The sequence below is a fragment of the Aulostomus chinensis genome, chromosome 13 (genome assembly GCF_037954235.1).
Source record: "Aulostomus chinensis isolate RoL2024-O1b breed Wild chromosome 13, RoL_Achi_v1.0, whole genome shotgun sequence".
Classification (NCBI taxonomy): Eukaryota; Metazoa; Chordata; class Actinopteri; order Syngnathiformes; family Aulostomidae; genus Aulostomus; species Aulostomus chinensis.
Window position 1 is genome coordinate 28,594,192 of NC_141332.1, and position 20,168 is coordinate 28,614,359.

Sequence of the window (20,168 nt, forward strand, 5' to 3'; positions counted from 1 at the left end):
TACTCTCATCAAAGTGTTGGGGTTTCAGAGGGGGACCATGTGACCATCTGGCTGGAGCTTTTTCTTTCTGTTCGTCCTCCTGATGGTCAGGGGTTGTTCAATCCAGTTAAATAGTTCAGTACTTCATCTGATGGACTGGTCCGTCCTCCTGTCACATGAGGGGATATTGGGTACAGAACCAGGGAGACAGGGTAGAGCGGGTGGTGCGGGTGCTTTGGGAGGGGCGATGGTGGAGTGGGTGTGTTGAGAGGATGGAGCAGGTGGAGTGAGGGTTTAGAGAGGGCTGAGGGTGGAGTGGAGGTTTGGGGTTAACCCTTACCGCAGGTGGAGTGAGGGTTTAGAGAGGGCTGAGGGTGGAGTGGAGGTTTGGGGTTAACCCTTACCCTGGGGGTTTGAAGAGGGCTGTCGAGATGTTGTATGGAGAGGGTGGAGGGTTTAACAGGAGTGTTGGAGGGTGGTGCTAGCATGTTGGGTGGAGTGGGTGGCGCCCAGTTTTGATTATTTGCATCTGAACACACTGAGACATGCGGGAAGATCTCATAGACGATGGTGTCATGTGACTGACTCTGACTCTGTGTGTCAGCTGGGACTGGCGTGCTGTGGTGGCTTTACATCGATCACCGCCTCCATGGAAATGACTCCTACAGTAAAATGAGGAAGGAGGTGGAGACAAGCAAAGACAATGGTCATGCGCTGCTGGTCTACGCCATCGCTGCCACCGCCTTCACTGTACGTACCTGTTGATGTCTGACTGATAAGTGAAATGATGAATGATGAAACTTTATTGATACAGCAGTTTTCAGGCAGAAGGACAAGACTCCTGTCAGCACCATCCTGTTCCTGATACACGAATCCATCATAGAGAACGGCGGCCAGTCATGACCGCAGCTGACATGGCGATTAGAGGTCATGTCAGCATCAGCATCAAACTTCAGAAGATCAATGATCAAAAAAAACATTTGTGAGTTTTCATGTCTCAAATGTTCATAAAACATGAACCTGCATGTTCATGAACTACACCACGTCACCGTCTGAATGTGGGTGTTGCGCGCTGAGGTTCCTGACTGCTGCGTATCAGAGTGCTGGCCTGCATGTTTGAGGCATCCTGGTGTGTTTCAGGTCATCGTTCTGCTGCTGATGCTCTTCATGAGGAAACGCGTGGCTTTGACCATTGCTCTGTTCCACGTGGCAGGGAAGGTCTTCATCCACCTCCCCCTCCTCACCCTGCAGCCCTTCCTCACCTTCCTCGCCCTGCTGATCTTCTGGATCTACTGGATCTTAGTCCTGCTCTTCCTTGGCACCAGCGGTGAGTCTCTGCCCCCATATTTGACCCATGTTCTTCAAGTGATGTCACTTTGCTATGGACTAAAGATGAGGAACAATGTCGGGGGATCAGTGTCCCGCCATGTTACCATGTTTGTTTGTATATAAATGAGTGAAAAGCAAAGAGACAGCAACAGGATTCAAAAGCTCATAATAGGCTGGACCAGGTCTGGAGAGGTCCCTGTTCACCATAGCAGATAGATGGCCTCACTGAGACGACTGAAATTTGTATCAATGTCTCAGCTGTCCCTGAATTCAGTCTGATGAAGAGTTCCGTTGTTGTAATACTCAGTTCTGACACAAGAGGCTCCTTTGTCATCGCAGTGAGAATCACACTGGAGAAACAACCTCATCAAACTGAGGAATATTTTCTGGGCTTGGGAGAGAGTTTCGCCGCGGATTGCTGACGTTTCACTGTGGAGAGCTAATTTTCAGTCTTCGGTGGTTGAACATGAGATGGTGTGAAAAATGTGAGCTCCTAGAAATGGGGACCGCTAAGCTAAGTAGCAGCCAAAGCTAGTTCACTGTTCATGTGTCAAATTATGAGCTTCATCTAGAATAGTGACCCTAGATGAAATAGCTAAACCCCTAAAAGATGTTTGAAGTACACATCAACAGTCGGAGGACTCCTCTCTTTTTTCAGGAAGAGAACACTTGTGGAGCCCCATTCATGAAGAACCCCGTCTGATGCCTGTATGACAGCAATTTACTGACTTCCCGTTGTGTTTGTTGTGATAGTGGGTATGGATCATGGAGGGCTCCGCAGCCGAATCTCACTATCATAGCGGTGATGATGCTTAACAAGCTTCGTGAAGCGTCTGGTGGGGCCAGATGAGGCTGAGTGTCCCAGTAATATTCAATAAAATGAGGGTGAACACGCAGCGTGTGTTGTTGTTGTTTTAAAGGACTTAAAAAAACACGTGGAACGCGAAATGGATCCACACGCTGCTTCTCAGTTGTGTTGGTGCCATGATTGTCCGCTCAGAACGACTCTGCTCACTATTGGGCTCCATTCACATTACAAAACAACATCAGCTTAGGTCACCAAAAGGTCAAAGTTCATGCAACAGGACAAGCTGATAAGTTTTAAGTCTCCCTCTGCTGGGCAACAAGGGAAATACTTTGAAATGGTCTGACGAGCTCATACAGACGACACTTGTCTTTATTACGATTCAAAGGGGAGCTTTTCACGCCACCTTTGAACAAATGTTTTAATCTGGAATAGAAGACAACCCCGTCTTACAATTACTGCCAATTGGCTGTATTGAAGCTAATTTGTTAGCTACTGGGCTAACAGCATGTCAGGTATGCTGACCAGGAAACACTCACATGAGAGAACGTTACCATGTTATCATGTGAAGTGAACCAAACCTTCTTGACATTCTGCTGCGGTTTTACAGGGAACCCAGTCCAGAATGAGGAGACAGGGCTGACGGAGTTTCGACTGACAGGCTCTCTGCAATACCTGACCTGGTACCACGCTGTGGGTCTGGTCTGGATCAGTGAGTTCATTCTGGCTTGCCAGCAGATGACGGTGGCAGGAGCTGTGGTCACCTACTACTTCACCAGGTCAGTCTGGACACAGGGGCTGATGGGATACGTGGTCTCACTTTTCAAGTCCATACAGACTCTGACTTGTTTGTCCAGATCTGAAAGCAGATTCACCACAAAGTTGTTGTTTCAGGGACAAGAACCGGCTACCGGTGACCCCTATCCTGTCCTCAGTCCTGAGGCTGGTTCGGTACCACCTTGGCACCGTTGCAAAAGGATCCTTCATCATCACACTTGTCAAGATCCCACGACTCATCCTCATGTACCTCCACAACCAGCTGAAAGGAAAGGTACCGCAGGAGTTTATTAACACCACACTGATGACAGGCGAGAGGGGAATACTTGAATTAACACCATGCAGCTGACATTGGGAATACAAAAAAAACATTGACGCGTTCATGTATCTCTGTATTATAGGAAAACGCATGCGCTCGGTGTCTCCTGAAAACGTGCATCTGCTGTCTGTGGTGTTTGGAGAAGTGCCTCAACTATCTCAATCAGGTGCATCTCTTTCTTGAGTGAACGAATCTTGACTGACAAAACCAAGAGACACGTCATATATCATTTTGACCTGTTTAACCCTCACAGTTACGTCCCAGTCAAATCTACGTTGATGATGTCATGACGTAGACTCTACAGCCGGGTGTAGAAACAAGTACGTTGTATGTGGATAACTGACTTCCTGTCTGTTTTCTCATTTCCCAGAATGCATATGCGGCCACCGCCATCAACAGCACCAGCTTCTGCACGTCAGCACGAGACGCCTTCATCATCCTGGTGGAAAATGCGCTGCGCGTTGCTACAATCAACGCCATCGGAGACTTTGTGCTCTTCCTGGGCAAGGTGATCAGGTTCTGTTAGTGCATCCTTGCCTATCACATTGTGGCACAAATACTCATTTATCGTGTGTGTGTGTGTGTGTGTGTGTGTGTGTGTGTGTGTGTGTGATCCAGATACTGATCGTCACATCAACGGCATTCGCTGGCGTTCTGCTTCTGAACTACCAGCGAGATTACGCTGAGTGGTTGCTCCCGCTGGTCATTGTGTGTCTGTTTGCCTTCCTGGTGGCGCACTGCTTCCTGTCCATCTTCGAGATCGTGGTGGATGTCCTCTTCCTTTGCTTTGCCATAGACACCAAGTACAATGATGGCACGCCAGGGAAGGAGTTCTTCATGGACAAAGCTCTGATGGTGAGACAGCCCCACACGTCCTATCAAAGCATGACATCACAAATGCAGTCGTAACCTGAAACTACAGGTTGTTTCAACACCGTTTAAAATGCGTAAACGGATGCCGCATTTTTTGACCCTGCCCATGTGGAATCTTGTCTGTCTGACCCCCACCTCCTCTGAATGACCTGCCCTCTGTGTGTGACCCCACCTCCTCTGAATGGCCCTGCCCCTTCAGGAGTTTGTGGAGAGCAGTCGACGGTTTGAACGTGTGGCTGAGCGTGGGCGGAGCCGGGTAAAGGATGCAGTGTCGGAGGGGGCAGAGATGAAGTCCATGGTGAGTGATGGCCGCCAAGGACAGGGAGTAGAAAGGACGAAGAGCACGCCTGAGGAGGCAGTGCCAGAGGAGGGTTGGGGGGAGTGGGAGGAGCTTCAGGAGTTTCAGGTGTACTACCTGTTGGTGGGGGTGTTGGTGGACTGGGTCCTTACAGAACAGAATGGTTTCATCCTCTGTCTCAGCGAGGATGTCGTCCTCTTCCTCTGCGTCTACCTTTCCACCTCTACCCTCTTCCTGTTTGTCAGGCTGTTGCACTCACCAAACTCTGCCCCTTCCACTACCATCACTGCCAAAACATCTGCTGTCACCCCTGCCTGCTGACACCTTCTGAGAGACTCTAACAGTGGCATGTGCCAACACAGGCATGCTAACACAGACTCATGCTAACAGAGGCATGCGAGCCATCATCACCACCATCACCGTCACCATCATCATCATCACCATCACCATCATCACCATCATCATCATCACATCATCACCACCACCTTCATCACCACCATCATCACCACCACCATCATCACCACCATCACCATCATCACCATCATCATCATCACATCATCACCACCACCTTCATCACCACCATCATCACCACCACCATCATCACCACCATCATCATCACCATCATCATCATCATCACATCATCACCACCACCATCATCACCACCACCATCATCATCATCATCACCATCATCACCATCACCATCATCATCACCATCACCATCATCATCACCATCATCACCATCATCATCACCATCACCACCATCACCACCATCATCACCACCACCATCATCACCACCATCATCATCACCATCATCATCATCATCACATCATCACCACCACCATCATCACCACCACCATCATCACCATCATCATCACCATCACTATCATCACCATCACCATCATCATCATCATCATCAGCAGCAGCAGCAGCTGTTTCTTCGTCATGTGTGAATATCTTAAGTGTCTTTCTTTGTGTTTTTTTGTCACCGCTGTGCTTTAAGGTCTTAGTGGACTGAAATCTTGTTCATGTTGATGACATCATCATACAACCACACTCAGAGTCACCTGGTTACTGTGAGTAACCAGGTGACTCTGTAGGGGTCATGTGACTGTCAGAGACAGCTGTAGCCTCAGCAGCTTTGTTAGCTCATGCAGCTCAAACGACAAGTCAAATGAATGACATCAAGATGGAATTTGTTCAGTTGTGACAAAAACTAAAATGTTTATAACGTAAAATTGCCAGTGTGACTTAAACCTGAACTGAAGCTCTCATTCGGTTCATTTTGGGTGTTTCTAAGAGCTGCACACAGGCCAGTCCCTATGAAACATCCTAACAGATTAGCTGGTTAGCAACAGCGCTCTCAATTATCACATGATCACACCCAGAACTCGTCCTCTGTCACTTCCTGTTTTGTTCTGATTGATTGTTTGGTCACCAACCAGAAGTTTGGGCTCCTCTTTCATTTACATCAATTTTTTGTTGTTCAAATTGAGTTAAACTGGATTGAAACAAAGACACCTGAAGGTTCATTTTAACTGTTGTGTAAACACAAAAAGACGCACAAAACAGTGGATTTATTAAGACCAGCCAGACGGGGAATGTGAACGTTAACCTGTGCATATGAACACGATTCTATAACGATGCCAATGCCACGTTTAATCTGCTGTCATATCAAAGACTGGTTTGATTCACTCGTCCCGACACACCTTTGACTCTGATTGAAAATCAGGTTGTATACTATCAGAGATCTCGGTCATGTGAGGAACGCAGACATGACCTGATGACATCATGACTTGACTTTGAATCAAATTTCTCATAACAGAATCAAGTACTTTTGTCGTTCTTCCTGCGGTTTTAGCAAGTAAACTTCGATGGCTACATGTTCAGGTGTTTAAATGACATCAGGGACCCGCATCATCCTCACAGCGCCATCACCTTAAGTTGAAATAAATTTTAAATCCTCTTTATTGATCAAACATCCTCACGCAGGCCTGCCAATGATTGACAACATGTTCAGTCTGACTGTATCAGTCTGGCGGTGGCGGCTTTTCTCACTCTTCCTGGTGTGATATATCGTGACAAATCACTGATCAGCTGACTCGTGTCAGGCAGGCGTGCCGGCTGTGATCGATAAAGCAGATGCACTGTTTTTGTATTTTATGGTGCACGCCTCCTTTACACATTCTAAAGGAGGCCACTGGTGTGCACTGGTTCCACATGCAGGGTTCCCACACGTACTGGAAAACCAGCTTAGAGCGGTTCTGCAACCCTGTGTTTTAGTTGATTTTGTCGCTGGATTTAGCGACTTTTCAGACGCCATTAAGAATTTAGAGCCTAGAGACCAAACTAACGACTCTAGGTTGACAAGTGTCGCTGGTGTCGGGCCACCAGTTTGAGGTTGTTCTCTCCCGTGGCCACAGCCTCCTCTCGGTTCTAAATTATTGCCATGGACTGCACATCAAATGTATGAGTAACAAACATGGAAACAATCTGGATAAATGCAAGTTACAACTGTAGAAAAGAACCCTTCCACAGGGTGAGGGGGACAGAGACGTGGAGTAGCGTCTGACGTAAGAACTCGTCTCTGTAGCTGCTGGAAAAGTCCTGGAAAATAATTCAGGGAAAGAGTGGGAACCCTGATGTGACCTGATTACACTGGCTGATGATGTCATCAGTCATCAGTGTACAAACACATCAGACCAGAAGACGAGTTGTGAGGTCCAACTTGCTTGTTTCATAAGCATTTACATAACTGGATAAATGGTAGCAATGTTTGTGATGACATCATCAGTAACATGATGGTGGCTCAAGCAGCTTTTGAAAACTATGACGGTTTTATGCTGATAATCAAAAAGAGTCAGGCAGTAAAATCAGCTGACTGGTCACTACCCATCATGCTCCACTTCCTCTCAGCTGCTAACCATGTGACTGGTTTCCTGTTTCAGGCTCCGGGGACGAGTTCAGCTTGACCCGGATCAACCAGCGGGACTTTAGCGACCAGAGACATTCCAGAAGTTTATTTTTACCAACGTGTAACATGTTTACTGCGTTTCCAGGGAAACAGACGATATTTTAATACCAAACTGTAACGACGTAATGAGCACTTTATACTTTTTATAAACTAATGGCACGCTTCAGCTCTTCTTCACTCCTGGACACCGTGTTGGATCAGGGGCGCTGGGATGTCTGTGGGGGCGGAGCCTCTGGGTCAAGCCCCACATGTGTTTGGTGGATCAGTTGTCTTGAGGTCAAAGGTCAGAGGGGTCAGTCTGAGGGACAGACGATCAACATGTCTGATTGATGGCTGATATCATTTATCAACAATCACCTCCATCACCACTGGATGTCCGACATCCCGATCAATATCTTTTGATAAGGTTCTCAGATTGTTAATGATCAATAATTGAACTTGATACACTGATGTTGTCATGTGACCATGTGAGAGTCTGTTTGTGGTTTTCTACTGAAATCAGTTTGACATGAAGTGAATGTTCTCGTCACCAGTGACATCACCACTGAATGACCATCTCGCTGTTGTTTCTGGTCATGACATCATCACAGCTGTCGTGTCTTGCCATGATAGAGTTGAACATTGGTTGATGATGTCACACATAGAAATCGGATCGCCTGGATCACCAATCAGTAACCGTCAACCAATAAATCCAACCAATCAGCACACAGAGCTGCGGCTCCGCCCATTGGGTTGCAAGCTAGTTCAGTCTTCTGATGTTCTGATAACCAAATATTGATCCCATTGATCAGATAAGTGATGTCAGAGTGACGCTGTGGCTTGAGGCCCAACAAGCAACCCGGTGGATGTTTGTGGGGTCGTGAGACTTTGTGACCTAACATCATACGGATCAGCTGATCTGATACCTTTCACTGATTGGTTCAATCTTTAGATCCCAGATGTCACTCATCAGGGGCGTGTCTGAAAGCAGTTTGCAGTATCATCGGTTGCGTGTGTTGGCTGCTCAGCGCTGGTCACCCATGATGATGACGGCGGCATCTCGGGGTAATAATCCATATATATGGAAACCAAACTGGAACCGCCTTCTTCCCATCTGGAAGTTCTTTGTCTTCAGGATGGTGAGGATGTCATATGTACTAGCCATCATCAGGTTCTGAGAATTCTTCCATGAGAACGCAAAGAACCCCGCTCCAGCCACCATACATGCCCGTAAACCAGGATATGACATCAAACACATTATGAGTCCGTCTTCCTGTGGCTGATTCTGAGCCGTTCGCTTCGGCTTTGTTAGCATCTTGCATGCTAGCTGGCAGTGGAAAGATGCTTCCTGTCAGGTCAAAGGCAAACGTCAATCATGATGTTTTATTTTGGTAGGGTTGGTTGGATGTTCCATGCAGTTCTCATGTGTTATATCCTGCCACGGTCAGAAAGGTTGCAGGGGCCTTGAGTGTCGCCGGCGACCAAATGTAATCATGGAATATTGATCAACGTGATCGACTGATTCCTGTTTCAACTTTATCATTTTGGTTTTTGTCGTCATGGTTCTGATGTCCTTCCTTCTCATGATGAGTGGACGTTCTAGAGAATCTGATCAGAACCAGCTGCATGTCCACGTTCTCACGTCGTCATCTGCGCTTGTGAAAGCAGAACGACATTAACGAGTTTAACGCTCAGCTGTAACTCTCGTGTTTCCCTAAAAACTTGTTTGTAACATTGAAGAACTTTTTCTTCTGTTTGGGGTTGATTTTTTTATATTTATCATTTCTTATGTATATTTGTTTTGTAAGAAAAATAATAAAAAGAAAAATTATAATCTGTTGTCTGTTTCTGATCAATAATTTGAAAATTTTTCCTAATTACATATACTGTATATGTAAATAGGAAAAATATGTATACATGTAAATGCAAAATATATGTGTAAAGTAAATATACATATATACGTATATACACACACACACACACACACACATTTGTCCCAGATGCACAATAAACAAGGAGGCTCCAGCTGGAGGGTCCAGGTCCACGGTGGTTCCTGTGGTCCTCCAGAGGCCCACAAAGTGGGCAGGATTTTGTGATCTTCCCCAAGAATGAAACCAACTGGTGAAAAGGGCAGATTCCCTCCAGGATGATTACTTGTCAAACTGAGACCGCCGTGGATGTTTTCATGAAGGTGAGGTAAATAACAACGACCTGGCAGGTTGCTGATTCCATCCTCGTTTCCTCTTGGACAGATGTTTTCATCCCTTTACAAGAACCAGCGGCAGATCAATGAAGCGACAATTAAATTCAAGTTTCACTGGAGTTTGTTAGTTATCCTGGTTGATTTTTTTCCTGACTTTCTTCAGATGCATCTGCCTGAAAGATCCACAGTCACGTTTACAGTCTTTGTAGGATCTTTATCCCCAATAAATTATGGTCAATATGAGCAAAGGGCATCCTGGTTGACAGACGCGGGGAGCTTTACCATGTGCTCAGAGCTTTCAAACAGACTTATGGGTAAGAGGCGACATGGACGATACACCAAGTTTAAAGATAGAAGTTAAAACCATTAACTGTTGGGTCTTTAAATTTTATAATTATTGAACATTATGAAAATATCATACTGGCAGCTGGTTAGGGTTACCCTCAAATTGACTGACAGGTTTGGTGATTTTACACTTCGTTGTATGATAGAAGGAAAGTGTGAATTGGTCGTCCATTTTTATATTGGTCTTTCTCCATTTCCATCTAGTCTCTGTCCCTGTCCTCCGTCTCTCTCGCTCTCCCTCCAGCAGGTCAAAGCAGACGTCCATCCCCACTGATCCTGGATCTGCTCCTCCTTCCTGCTGGTAAAGGAAGGTTTTCATCTCTGCTGTCTCAGATGTGCTGGTTCATAGAAGGAGGGAGGTTCTACACCTGCTCTACTAGGAGGGAGGTTCTAGACCTGCTCTACCAGGAAGGAAGTTCTCCACCTGCTCTACCAGGAGGGAGGTTCTACACCTGCTCTCCTAGGAGGGAGGTTCTACATCTGCTCTCCTAGGAGGGAGGTTCTACTCCTGCTCTACTAGGAGGGAGGTTCTACACCTGCTCTCCTAGGAGGGAGGTTCTACACCTGCTCTACTAGGAGGAGGTTCTACACCTGCTCTCCTAGGAGGGAGGTTCTACTCCTGCTCTACTAGGAGGGAGGTTCTACACCTGCTCTCCTAGGAGGGAGGTTCTACACCTGCTCTACTAGGAGGAGGTTCTACTCCTGCTCTACTAGGAGGGAGGTTCTACACCTGCTCTACCAGGAGGGAGGTTCTACACCTGCTCTCCTAGGAGGGAGGTTCTACACCTGCTCTACTAGGAGGAGGTTCTACTCCTGCTCTACCAGGAGGGAGGTTCTACACCTGCTCTCCTAGGAGGGAGGTTCTACACCTGCTCTACTAGGAGGAGGTTCTACTCCTGCTCTACTAGGAGGGAGGTTCTACACCTGCTCTACTAGGAGGGAGGTTCTACACCTGCTCTACTAGGAGGGAGGTTCTACATCTGCTCTCCTAGGAGGGAGGTTCTACTCCTGATCTACTAGGAGGGAGGTTCTAGACCTGCTCTACCAGGAAGGAAGTTCTCCACCTGCTCTACCAGGAGGGAGGTTCTACACCTGCTCTACTAGGAGGGAGGTTCTACACCTGCTCTACTAGGAGGGAGGTTCTACATCTGCTCTCCTAGGAGGGAGGTTCTACTCCTGCTCTACTAGGAGGGGGGTTCTAGACCTGCTCTACCAAGAGAGAGGTTCTACACCTGCTCTACTAGGAGATAGGTTCTACTCCTGCGCTACTAGGAGGGAGGTTCTACTCCTGCTCTACTAGGAGGGAGGTTCTAGACCTGCTCTACTAGGAGGGAAGTTCTACACCTGCTATACTAGGAGGGAGGTTCTACACCTGCTATACTAGGAGGGAGGTTCTACACCTGCTCTACTAGGAGGGAGGTTCTACACCTGCTATACCAGGAAAGTGTTATGAAATAACTTTTGCTGTGATTTGGTGCTAAACAAATAAAATTGACTTGTCTTTGGAACACCAGTGGAGGCCATGGTGGCGTCTATAGAAGCAGGTCAGGGTCCTCGTCATCCTCGCTCATCACCAAGTCCAGGTCCTTGTCTGACCGCTCAGTGCTCTCTGTCACAAACTCCTTCTGGAGCTCCTGCAGCTCACCCTGCAGGCGCTCCAGGTGTCGTGCTCGCCGGTTCCTCAGAAGGCGGCCAGGAAACGGGTTCATGTCATTGAAGGCAATGCTGGCCAGCCTCCTGTGGGTACACATGTGGCATCAAACTCAGCTCTCCTGCCAGATAACCATGATATGACCAACATCCGGTTTGGGTATCGAAACTATGTCCAATACCGAAGATGTGTAAATCAACTGCAAGGAAGGCAAGTTGAGCAGTACCTGCCATCAGAAATGGTCTTGGTGAAGAGGCGCAGGTACTGGTAGAGTTCCATGCTCTCCTGGATCTTCAAGATGTCATCCTCTTTGTATTTGAAGAGAGCCAGCGTGTAGCGGAAGATCACCTGAAGTACATGTTGGATTTCATTTCTTGTTTAATCAAATTAATGACATTACCAGAGTGAGCAACTCGACTGGTTGTTGATCCTTGATGATGTCATGGTGGAAGAGACTTATGGTACCTTGGTGCCCTCGTACAGGAAGGCGTCCCACAGCGGCAGCAGGATGTCACTGGGAAGACTCTCCACGAAGACCACCAACAGCCAGTTGAAGGTGACCAGTGACACGTCGATGCTGTGAGCTTCGAAGTGAGCTGCCAGGCGGGGCAGCTTCTCCGCCAGGAAGTCCTTCAGTACACGCTGGTCCACCTGCCGCCAATCGATCAACCAATCAATCACAATCATATCGTCCATATCGCTGATTGCATGTTATTGCTGTTGAGCCCTGTCATTTCATTATCGAGGTAGTTTGTCACTTCAGTTGTTCGTCGATAAATACAAATTTGTTTTAAGTTTTTGTCTTTAAGTCACTTGAATAAATCAGTTTATTTGAAAATGAGCAAGGAAGCACTAAAGTTATTCCATACTTTTTCTACAAATTAACATAATAATTGTGCCCTGCCAACTAAATCAGCCAAGAAAAATCCTCCAAGTCCATGGCTCTCTGAAGTTCTGAGAGAAGTCAAGTCAAGTCAATTTTATTTCTATAGCGCCAAATCACAACAAAAGTTCTCTCATGACACTTTACAGGTAGAGCAGGTCTAGAATCATGCTCCTTCAATGAACCTCCACCCAACAATTCTCCATCAGCAGCACATCCTGCAACGGCGGCGATGAAAACCTTCCTTTTAACAGGCAGGAACGTCAAGCAGATCCAGGCGCAATGGGGACGGCCTTCTGCTTTGACCGGTTGGGGGGAAAGAGAGCAGGAGAGCGGGGCAGAGACAAAGACAGATAATGGAGGAAGACATTTATGCAGAAGGAAAGAGTGGGACAGAGATAGTAAGTAAGTAAGTAAAAGTAAGTAAAATTTTAGTTGTATAGTGCTCTTCGCAGAACTTATACACAGAGTGCTTTACAATAAAAACAGATAAAACAGAAACTATGAGGTGACTGATATCACCGACACAACACAAAACAACATTAATAAAAACCATAGCCTTGTGACAGAAGCCATCTGACATTGGGTGTGAGTGCAAATTCCAACAGCAATAAATAAATAAGAAGACCATATAGCTGTGCAAAAAAAAAAAAAAAAAATACTGGAGCCCCAGAGAGGGTGTAACCTCAGGCCTATGTTAGGAAGGCTTGCCGGAACATATGGGTTTTTAGCTGTTTTTTGAAGCTGTCCATGGACTGGGCAACTCTTTGCACCTGAGGAAGCGAGTTCCAGAGACGTGGTGCCACTGCTGCAAAGGCCCGATCACCTTTAGTTTTTAATTTAGTGCGGGGCACTGCCAGGAGCCCCTGGTCAGCTGACTGCAGAGAGCGACTGGGGGTATGATGGTGGATGAGGTCACAGATGTAGCTGGGAGCAGAGCCGTGGATAACCTTGTAAGTGAACAGTAATAACTTGTACTGGATCCTGAAAGTAACAGGTAACCAATGTAGGGCAGCAAGTATTGGTGTGATATGACAAGATTTCTTAGACCTGGTGAGTAATCTGGCGGCTGCATTTTGGACCAGTTGGAGACGGTGTATGGATGCTTGGTTTAGGCAAGAAAAAAGTGCGTTACAGTAGTCGAGCCTGGATGAAATAAATGCCTGTATAGCCATCTCCAGCTCTGAGTGCGAGATGATGGAACGCAATTTGGCAATGTTTCTTAAATGAAAGAAACAATTTCGACTCAAGAGACTTTACATGAGTGTCCAGGAGCATTGAATGGTCAAAATGTTCTCCAACGGTCCTGATACTAGGACAGGCGTTGTTTTTGAGAGGGCCCAGATGATCTATTACCCTGGCTGTGACACTGTTAGAGGCAATGACGAGCACCTCGGTCTTGGCTGCATTTAGCTGTAGGAGGTTGTTCGCCATCCAGCCCTCTATGGCGGCCAAACACTCCAGCAGAACGCTGAGACATTGCATATTCTCGGGTCTGAAGGAGAAGTGCAACTGGATGTCGTCCGCATAGCAATGATATGCTACACCAGGAAAAGTTCTGATGAGCTGGCCTAGCGGCAGCATGTACAAGGCAAAAACATAAAGGGGACAGCACCAAACCCTGGGGTACACCACAGTGTAAAGGGGCAGTGTCAGACATGAAAGGGGCAACGGACACTGTGAAGCAACGCTCGCTGAGGTAGGAGGCAAACCATTCCAGGGCACATCCTGACACACCAACCCAGTTCCTCAATCTGCCATGGTTGACCGTGTCAAAAGCTGTGCTTAAGTCTAACAGGACTAAAACAGAGCATTTGCTGGAGTCGGAGGCCATCAAAATGTCATTGGACACTCTAAGGAGTGCAGACTTGGTGGAGTGATTTTTCCGAAAACCAGACTGAAATTTGTCACCGATGTTATGTGTGGACAAATACGAGTTGAGTTGGTTAGCAACAACTCTCTCTGTATAGAGACAGAGAGAGAGAGAAAGGAAGAGACTGATGGACAGACAGGGACGTGAGCAGGAGGAGCTACAGGTGGCAGCTTGAGCCTCTTCATGTCTGCAGCCTCCACCAGCAGCACCCGGGATCTGGGATGAGGGGAGACCGAAGGCTCCGGAGAAGAAGACGAGTTAGTAACATGTATGAGTATGATTTATGTATGACAAATATAGGAGGACAGAGAGGAGTAGAGAGAAGCCCAGTGCACCATGGGAGATCCCCAGCAGCCAAAGCCTACAGCAGCAGATCTAAGGGCCAGCCTAAGCAGTCCCGACTATAAGCCTGATCAAAAAGGAAGGTCTTAAGTCTGCTCTTAAAGGTCGAGAGGGTGTCTGCATCCCGGACCAAAACTGGGAGACGGTTCCACAGGAGGGGAGCCTGATAGCTGAAGGCTCTGGCTCCCATTCTACTGTTAGAACTCTAGGAACCAGCAGGAACCCTGCATCCTGGGAGTGAAGGGTTCTAGCTGGATCATAGGGGACTAGGAGCTCTGTCAAATATGAAGGGGCCTGACTGTTGAGGACTTTGTATGTTCAAAGGAGAATTTTGAATTCTATTCTAAATTTGACAGGGAGCCATGCAGAGAAGCCAGTCCAGGAGAGACCTGGTCTCTGCTACCAGTTCTAGTCAACACGGGCAGCAGCGTTCTGGACCAGCTGGAGAGTCTTTAGGGACTTATTAGTCCAGCCTGATAGAAGGGAATTGCAGTAATCCAGCCTGGAAGTGACAGAGGCAGGGACTAGTTTTTCTGCATCCTTTTGAGACAGGATGTGTCTGATCTTAGCGATGTTACGTCGATGGAAGAAAGCAGTCCTAGAAATTTGCTTAATGTGGGCATTTAAGGACAAATCCTGATCAAAGAGAACTCCTAGGTTCCTTACGGTCGTGCTGAGGGCCAAGGTAATACCTTCCAGGGTACCTGTCTCATTAGATAGGGTGTCTCTAAGATGTTTTGGGCCCAGGACAATGACTTCAGTTTTATTGGAGTTTAATAAAGGAAATGATGGTCCTCCATGTTTCCTGTCCTTCAGACAGGCCTCCAGGATAGTCAGCTGGTTTGTTCCATGTGGATCATTGATGAGTTCAGCTGAGTGTCATCTGCATAGCAGTGAACATTAATGGAGTGTTTCCTGATCATGTGACCTGAGGAAGCAGGTACAGGGTGAAGAGGACTGGTCCAAGCACAGAGCCTTGTGGAACACCAGAACTGACTGTAGTGGTCTCAGAGGAACCATCATTAACTGGTACCAACTGAGATGACCTAGTAAATATGACCTGAACCAGTTTAGTGTGGTTCCTTTAATACCAGTGACAGGTTCCAGTCTCTGTAGAAGGATATGGTGGTCAATGGTATCAAAGCTGCACTGAGATCTAATCAGACCAGCACAGAGACCAGTCCCTCATCAGGTACCAGTAGGAGGTCACTGGTACCTTCGACTAGTTCTGTTTCTGTGCTAGGATGAACCTGGAACCTGACTGAATCCTCCAATCAGCTGTTGCTGTGGAGAAGTCCCAGAGCTGTTTAGCAGCTGCTTTCTCCAGAACCTTGGAGAGAAAAGGAAGATGTGATGTTGGTCTGTAGTTGGTAGAACTTCTGGATCCAGGCTTGTTTTTGAGGAGGGTTTAATTCTTGCTACTTTAAAGGACTGAGGGACGGAACCAGATACCAGCGCCACATTGATCATATCTAAGAGGGAGGGGCTAACGAGGGGAGAGAGTCTTGGAGCAGCTTAGTTGGGATGGGGTCTAGGAGACAGGTGGAGGTTTAGAGGAGGACATTATTGAACTGAGCTCATGAAGGCTGATGGGAGAAAAACTATCCAAGTGTGTGTCTGGTCCTCCAGCTGCCTCTAAGGTTCTGGGTTCTAGGGGCCATGTTGTCAGCTGATGGCAGCAGGAGGTGAATTTTCTCTCTAATAAGGACAATTTGGTCATGAAAGAAGTCCATGAACTCTTTGCTGCCCAGGGAAACAGGACTACTAGGTTCAGTCGAGCTGTGGCTCTCTGTCAGTCTGGCTCCAGGACTGAAGAGGAACCTGGGTTGTTCTTGAGTTCCTCTATTAGTGTTGAGTAGTCAGCTGCTCTCGCTATACGAAGGGCTTTCTTATAACTTTTAAGGCCATCTTGCCAGACTCCATGTGACTCCTCCAGTTTGGAGCAGCACCGTCTTCTCTCTAACTTCTGGGTTTTTTGTTGAAGCTGTCTGGTTTCTAAATTGTACCAAGGTGCTTGTTTCCTTGGATTTATAGATTTAGTTTTTAGTGGGGCAATTGAGTCCAAAGTTGATCCTGAGGTGCTGCTGCTCTATGGATAAAATGATCAGTTTGGGAGGGACTAAGGTGGACAACAGCGCCCTCTGTTACAGTGGGACATGACACTGAATTTAGCACCAATGGAACCACTTCCTTAAATCCAGGTGTGGCCTGATCAGACAAACATCTGGAAACTACAGTTTTCCTGAGTGGAGTGTAGCTGATCAGTCCAAATTCCAAAGTGATTGATTGGTGGTCTGATAAAAGCGTTCTGTGGAAACACAACCAGATGTTCAGCTTCAGTTCCACATGTTAGGAGGAGGTGGAGGTGTGGTTGTGACAGTGAGGGGTTCATGGACAGACTGATGGACACCAGTTGAGTCTAGGAGAGAGAGAAATGCAGTACCAGACTGTGGTTATCAACATCCTCATGAATACTGAAGTCTCCTCCAATCATGACTTGATCTGATTTAGAACTAAACTGATAGAAACTCTGAGGATTCAGATCAGAATTCAGAGTCAGGACCAGGAGGACGGTCCTCAATCATCAATCAGAGAGGCTGGAGAGTTTCCAGGCTGGAGGAGACAAACTGAGAATCAGGCTTTCAGAGGAATGGAAACTTCTTCTGGTTTGGGATTTATTACTAAACTGGTGTCAACAATGGCAGCAGCGCCACCTCCTGGGCCAGAGCCTGGAGGAATGTGAGTGTTCCTGTGACTGGAGGAGTGGATTCATTCAGACTAGCATCCTCATCGTCACCAGCCAGGCTTCAGTGAGACTCAGCAGGTCAACACAACTGTCAGGTATCACTTCATTCACTGGTTCAGTTTTCAGCCTCAGAGGTCTGATATTTAAAAGTCCTCATCTAATTTTTAGATTTTTTTGAGTTAATTTAGTGGTTGTGTTAACTTTGATGAGGTGTTTCTGATTGACTCCTCTACAGTAGAACTGGAATGAGTAAACAGACGTGGTGGGGGCACAGACACAGTCTCTATGGGGGTTTGGGTGGGTAACTGCCCCCTAGTGGACGCGTAGAAAAGCGTGTAAGACGGCAGCTCTGCTTCCTGGTCTGAACTCTGGGTTCTCAGGGTTCTGGTTCTATTATAAACTGGGCCATATTTCTAGAAATGAATGCCGTCCCTCCTAATCAGACCAGGTCTCCCAAAGAAAGTTTTCCAATTCTCAATGAAGCCCACTTGGTTTGCTGGACGCCACCTCGACAGCCAGCGGTTGAATGACGACATGCGGCTAAACATGTGGTCGCTGGTCCGGTTAGGCAGCGGTCCAGAGACACTACGATGTCAAAACATCGTCTTCGCAAATGTAAACACCGACTCAATATTAATTTTTGTGACCTCCCACTGGCGTAGTCGGATGTCATTACCGCTGACGTGGATAATGATTTTATCGTATTTGCGTTTACTTTTAGCCAGCAGGACTCAGGGCAGCAAAAAGAAAGGGGCATAAATCCCAAGAACCCTCTGATTCTTCCTCCTACCAACAAAAACTTGCATCCTCACTTCCTGCCTCCAGTCTGCAAAGCGAGCGTTTTATCAGAACGAGATCCGAGCTGCTACTGACACAAGAAAACTCTTTATGGTGTTGAAGTCCTTCCTCCCTGCTCCAGCGGCTCAGCCCTCCACTGACAGACTCCTACATGTTAGCCTCCTTCTTCAGCAACCAGAGCCTGACCAGCTCAGTCTGCTCCAACCTGCTACCTCACTCTGCTCTTCAGCTCCTCTGAGGGAGGACGAGGTCTCCAGACTTCTCCTGTACTGAAAACCTCCAGCCTGTCCTCTTGATCCAGTACCCACCAACATCCTGCAGACCATCTTGCCCACAATCAAACCTGCAGTCACACACATTGTCAGCTCCTCCCTGGAAACTGGTGCCTTCCCCACTGCTTTGAAGCAGCTTGGTCACCACTGCTCAAAGAGCCCAATCTCAACCCGGCCCAGGTTGAAAAATACAGGCTGGTTTCACTTCTGCTGTTCCTCACCAAAATACTTGAGGGCTCAGTCTTCAACAGAGTTTTTGTGCAAGTGCAGAAGAACAACCTGCCTGACTCCTATCAGCCTGGCTTTAGGCCTGACCTCTACACTGAAGTTGCACTCCTGTCAGCCACAGAACCACTGGAGCTGCTGGACAGTCCTCTGTCCTCCTGCTGCTGGACCTTGTGCTCCTTTGATGCTGTGAACCATCAGACTCTCCTCTCCACACTCCCTGAACTCAGCATTTCAGGATCGGTGCTGTGGTGGTTCAAGTCCTAGCTTACAGGTAGATCCCTCAGAGTGCCATGGCACAGAGAAGTGTCTGAATCACATGACTTTAAATGGCACTTAACTTATTCCCTTCCCTGTTCAGTGAGCAATGCCAACCCAGTAACAAATACCTTGTTTTTTTTAACTTGGACAATAAAGTGATTCGGATTCGGATTCAGGTTCAGGTTCTGGTTCAGTGCTCGGTCCCCTACTCTTCGCCTTATTCATCACCTCACTCAGTGCTATAATCTGCTCACGTGGCTTCTCCTACCACTGCTATGCTGACCACACTCAGCTCTTCCTGTCTTTTCCACCTGAAGACACGTCTGTCTCAGCTCGGATATCAGCGTGTCTGGCTGATGTCTCCTCATGGATGAAGGAACGCCACCTTCTACTAAATCTGTTCAAAACTGAGCTCATTGTTTTTTCAGTGTGTCCCTCCATTTAACCACATATCATAATTCTGCTCGATTCAAATCAACTCTTGCCCACAAACTCTGCAAGAAATCTGGGTTTCGTGATTGATGACCAGCTGACCTTTAACGTTCACGTTGCCTTGATTGAGCAGTCTTGCCAATACGCCCTCTATAACACCAGGAGGATCAGACTCGACCTGACACAACGAGCCACACAGCTTCAGGTGCAGGCCCTTGTGATGTCATCGTCGACCACTGCAGCTCTCTCCCAGCAGGCCTCCCTGGTGGACCTTTGAACCTCTGCAGATCCAGAAGCAGCAGCTCGTCTGGTCTTTAACTCGCCCAAAACTGCACGTCATCCTGCTGTGAACGTCTCCTCACTGGCTTCCAGCCGCAGCTTCAGTCAAACTCAAATCTCTTCTTCTGGCTTACAAAGCAGTGACAAGAGCGGCTCCAGCCTCCCTGGACCCCTCATCCTGGTCTACACGCCCTCTCGCTGCTAAGCTCCGCCTGTGAGGGTCGGCTGGTGCTCCCAGCCCAGCGTGGCTCTGAGTCTCCAGCCTGGCTTTTCTCCTCTGTTGCTCCCTCATGGTGGAATGAACTTCCCAACTCCATGCGACCCTCAGAGCCCCTCCCTGCTTTTAAGAGACGTTTGAAGGCTCAACTGTTCAGGAAACACGCTGAATGCTGATTATTGAATGTGTTAAATGACAGCAGAGACTGACGGTGAGCGTGTTACGTCATTTCCTGCCTGTAACCCTGTCGCTGTGTTGTTCACTCTCTCAATCCTCCCTCAGGTGTACTGCTAACTTAATCGCTTTAAGCA

The 20,168-nt window shown here is 47.4% G+C and overlaps 2 protein-coding genes across 4 annotated transcripts in view; one reads left to right on the forward strand and one right to left on the reverse strand.

Moving 5' to 3' along the window:
• slc44a1b (solute carrier family 44 member 1b) overlaps positions 1-9,133 on the forward strand; it is a 20,087-nt gene extending 10,954 nt beyond the window's left edge. For all 3 annotated transcript variants that reach the window (XM_086222430.1, XM_086222432.1, XM_086222431.1), the window contains 9 exons: positions 584-729; positions 1,120-1,306; positions 2,724-2,892; positions 3,008-3,164; positions 3,292-3,375; positions 3,580-3,717; positions 3,828-4,064; positions 4,282-4,380; positions 7,326-9,133. In XM_086222430.1, coding sequence (XP_086078556.1) covers positions 584-729; positions 1,120-1,306; positions 2,724-2,892; positions 3,008-3,164; positions 3,292-3,375; positions 3,580-3,717; positions 3,828-4,064; positions 4,282-4,380; positions 7,326-7,349 — 1,241 coding nt within the window. In that variant the 3' untranslated portion in view covers positions 7,350-9,133. The remainder of the gene's footprint in view (positions 1-583; positions 730-1,119; positions 1,307-2,723; positions 2,893-3,007; positions 3,165-3,291; positions 3,376-3,579; positions 3,718-3,827; positions 4,065-4,281; positions 4,381-7,325) is intronic.
• tbc1d2 (TBC1 domain family, member 2) overlaps positions 7,148-20,168 on the reverse strand; it is a 25,420-nt gene continuing 12,399 nt past the window's right edge. Inside the window, exons 15-17 of the mRNA XM_086222479.1 lie at positions 11,995-12,180; positions 11,756-11,877; positions 7,148-11,615 (exon numbers count right to left, since the gene is read on the reverse strand). Of these exons, the coding sequence (XP_086078605.1) occupies positions 11,411-11,615; positions 11,756-11,877; positions 11,995-12,180 (513 nt within the window). The 3' untranslated portion in view covers positions 7,148-11,410. The remainder of the gene's footprint in view (positions 11,616-11,755; positions 11,878-11,994; positions 12,181-20,168) is intronic.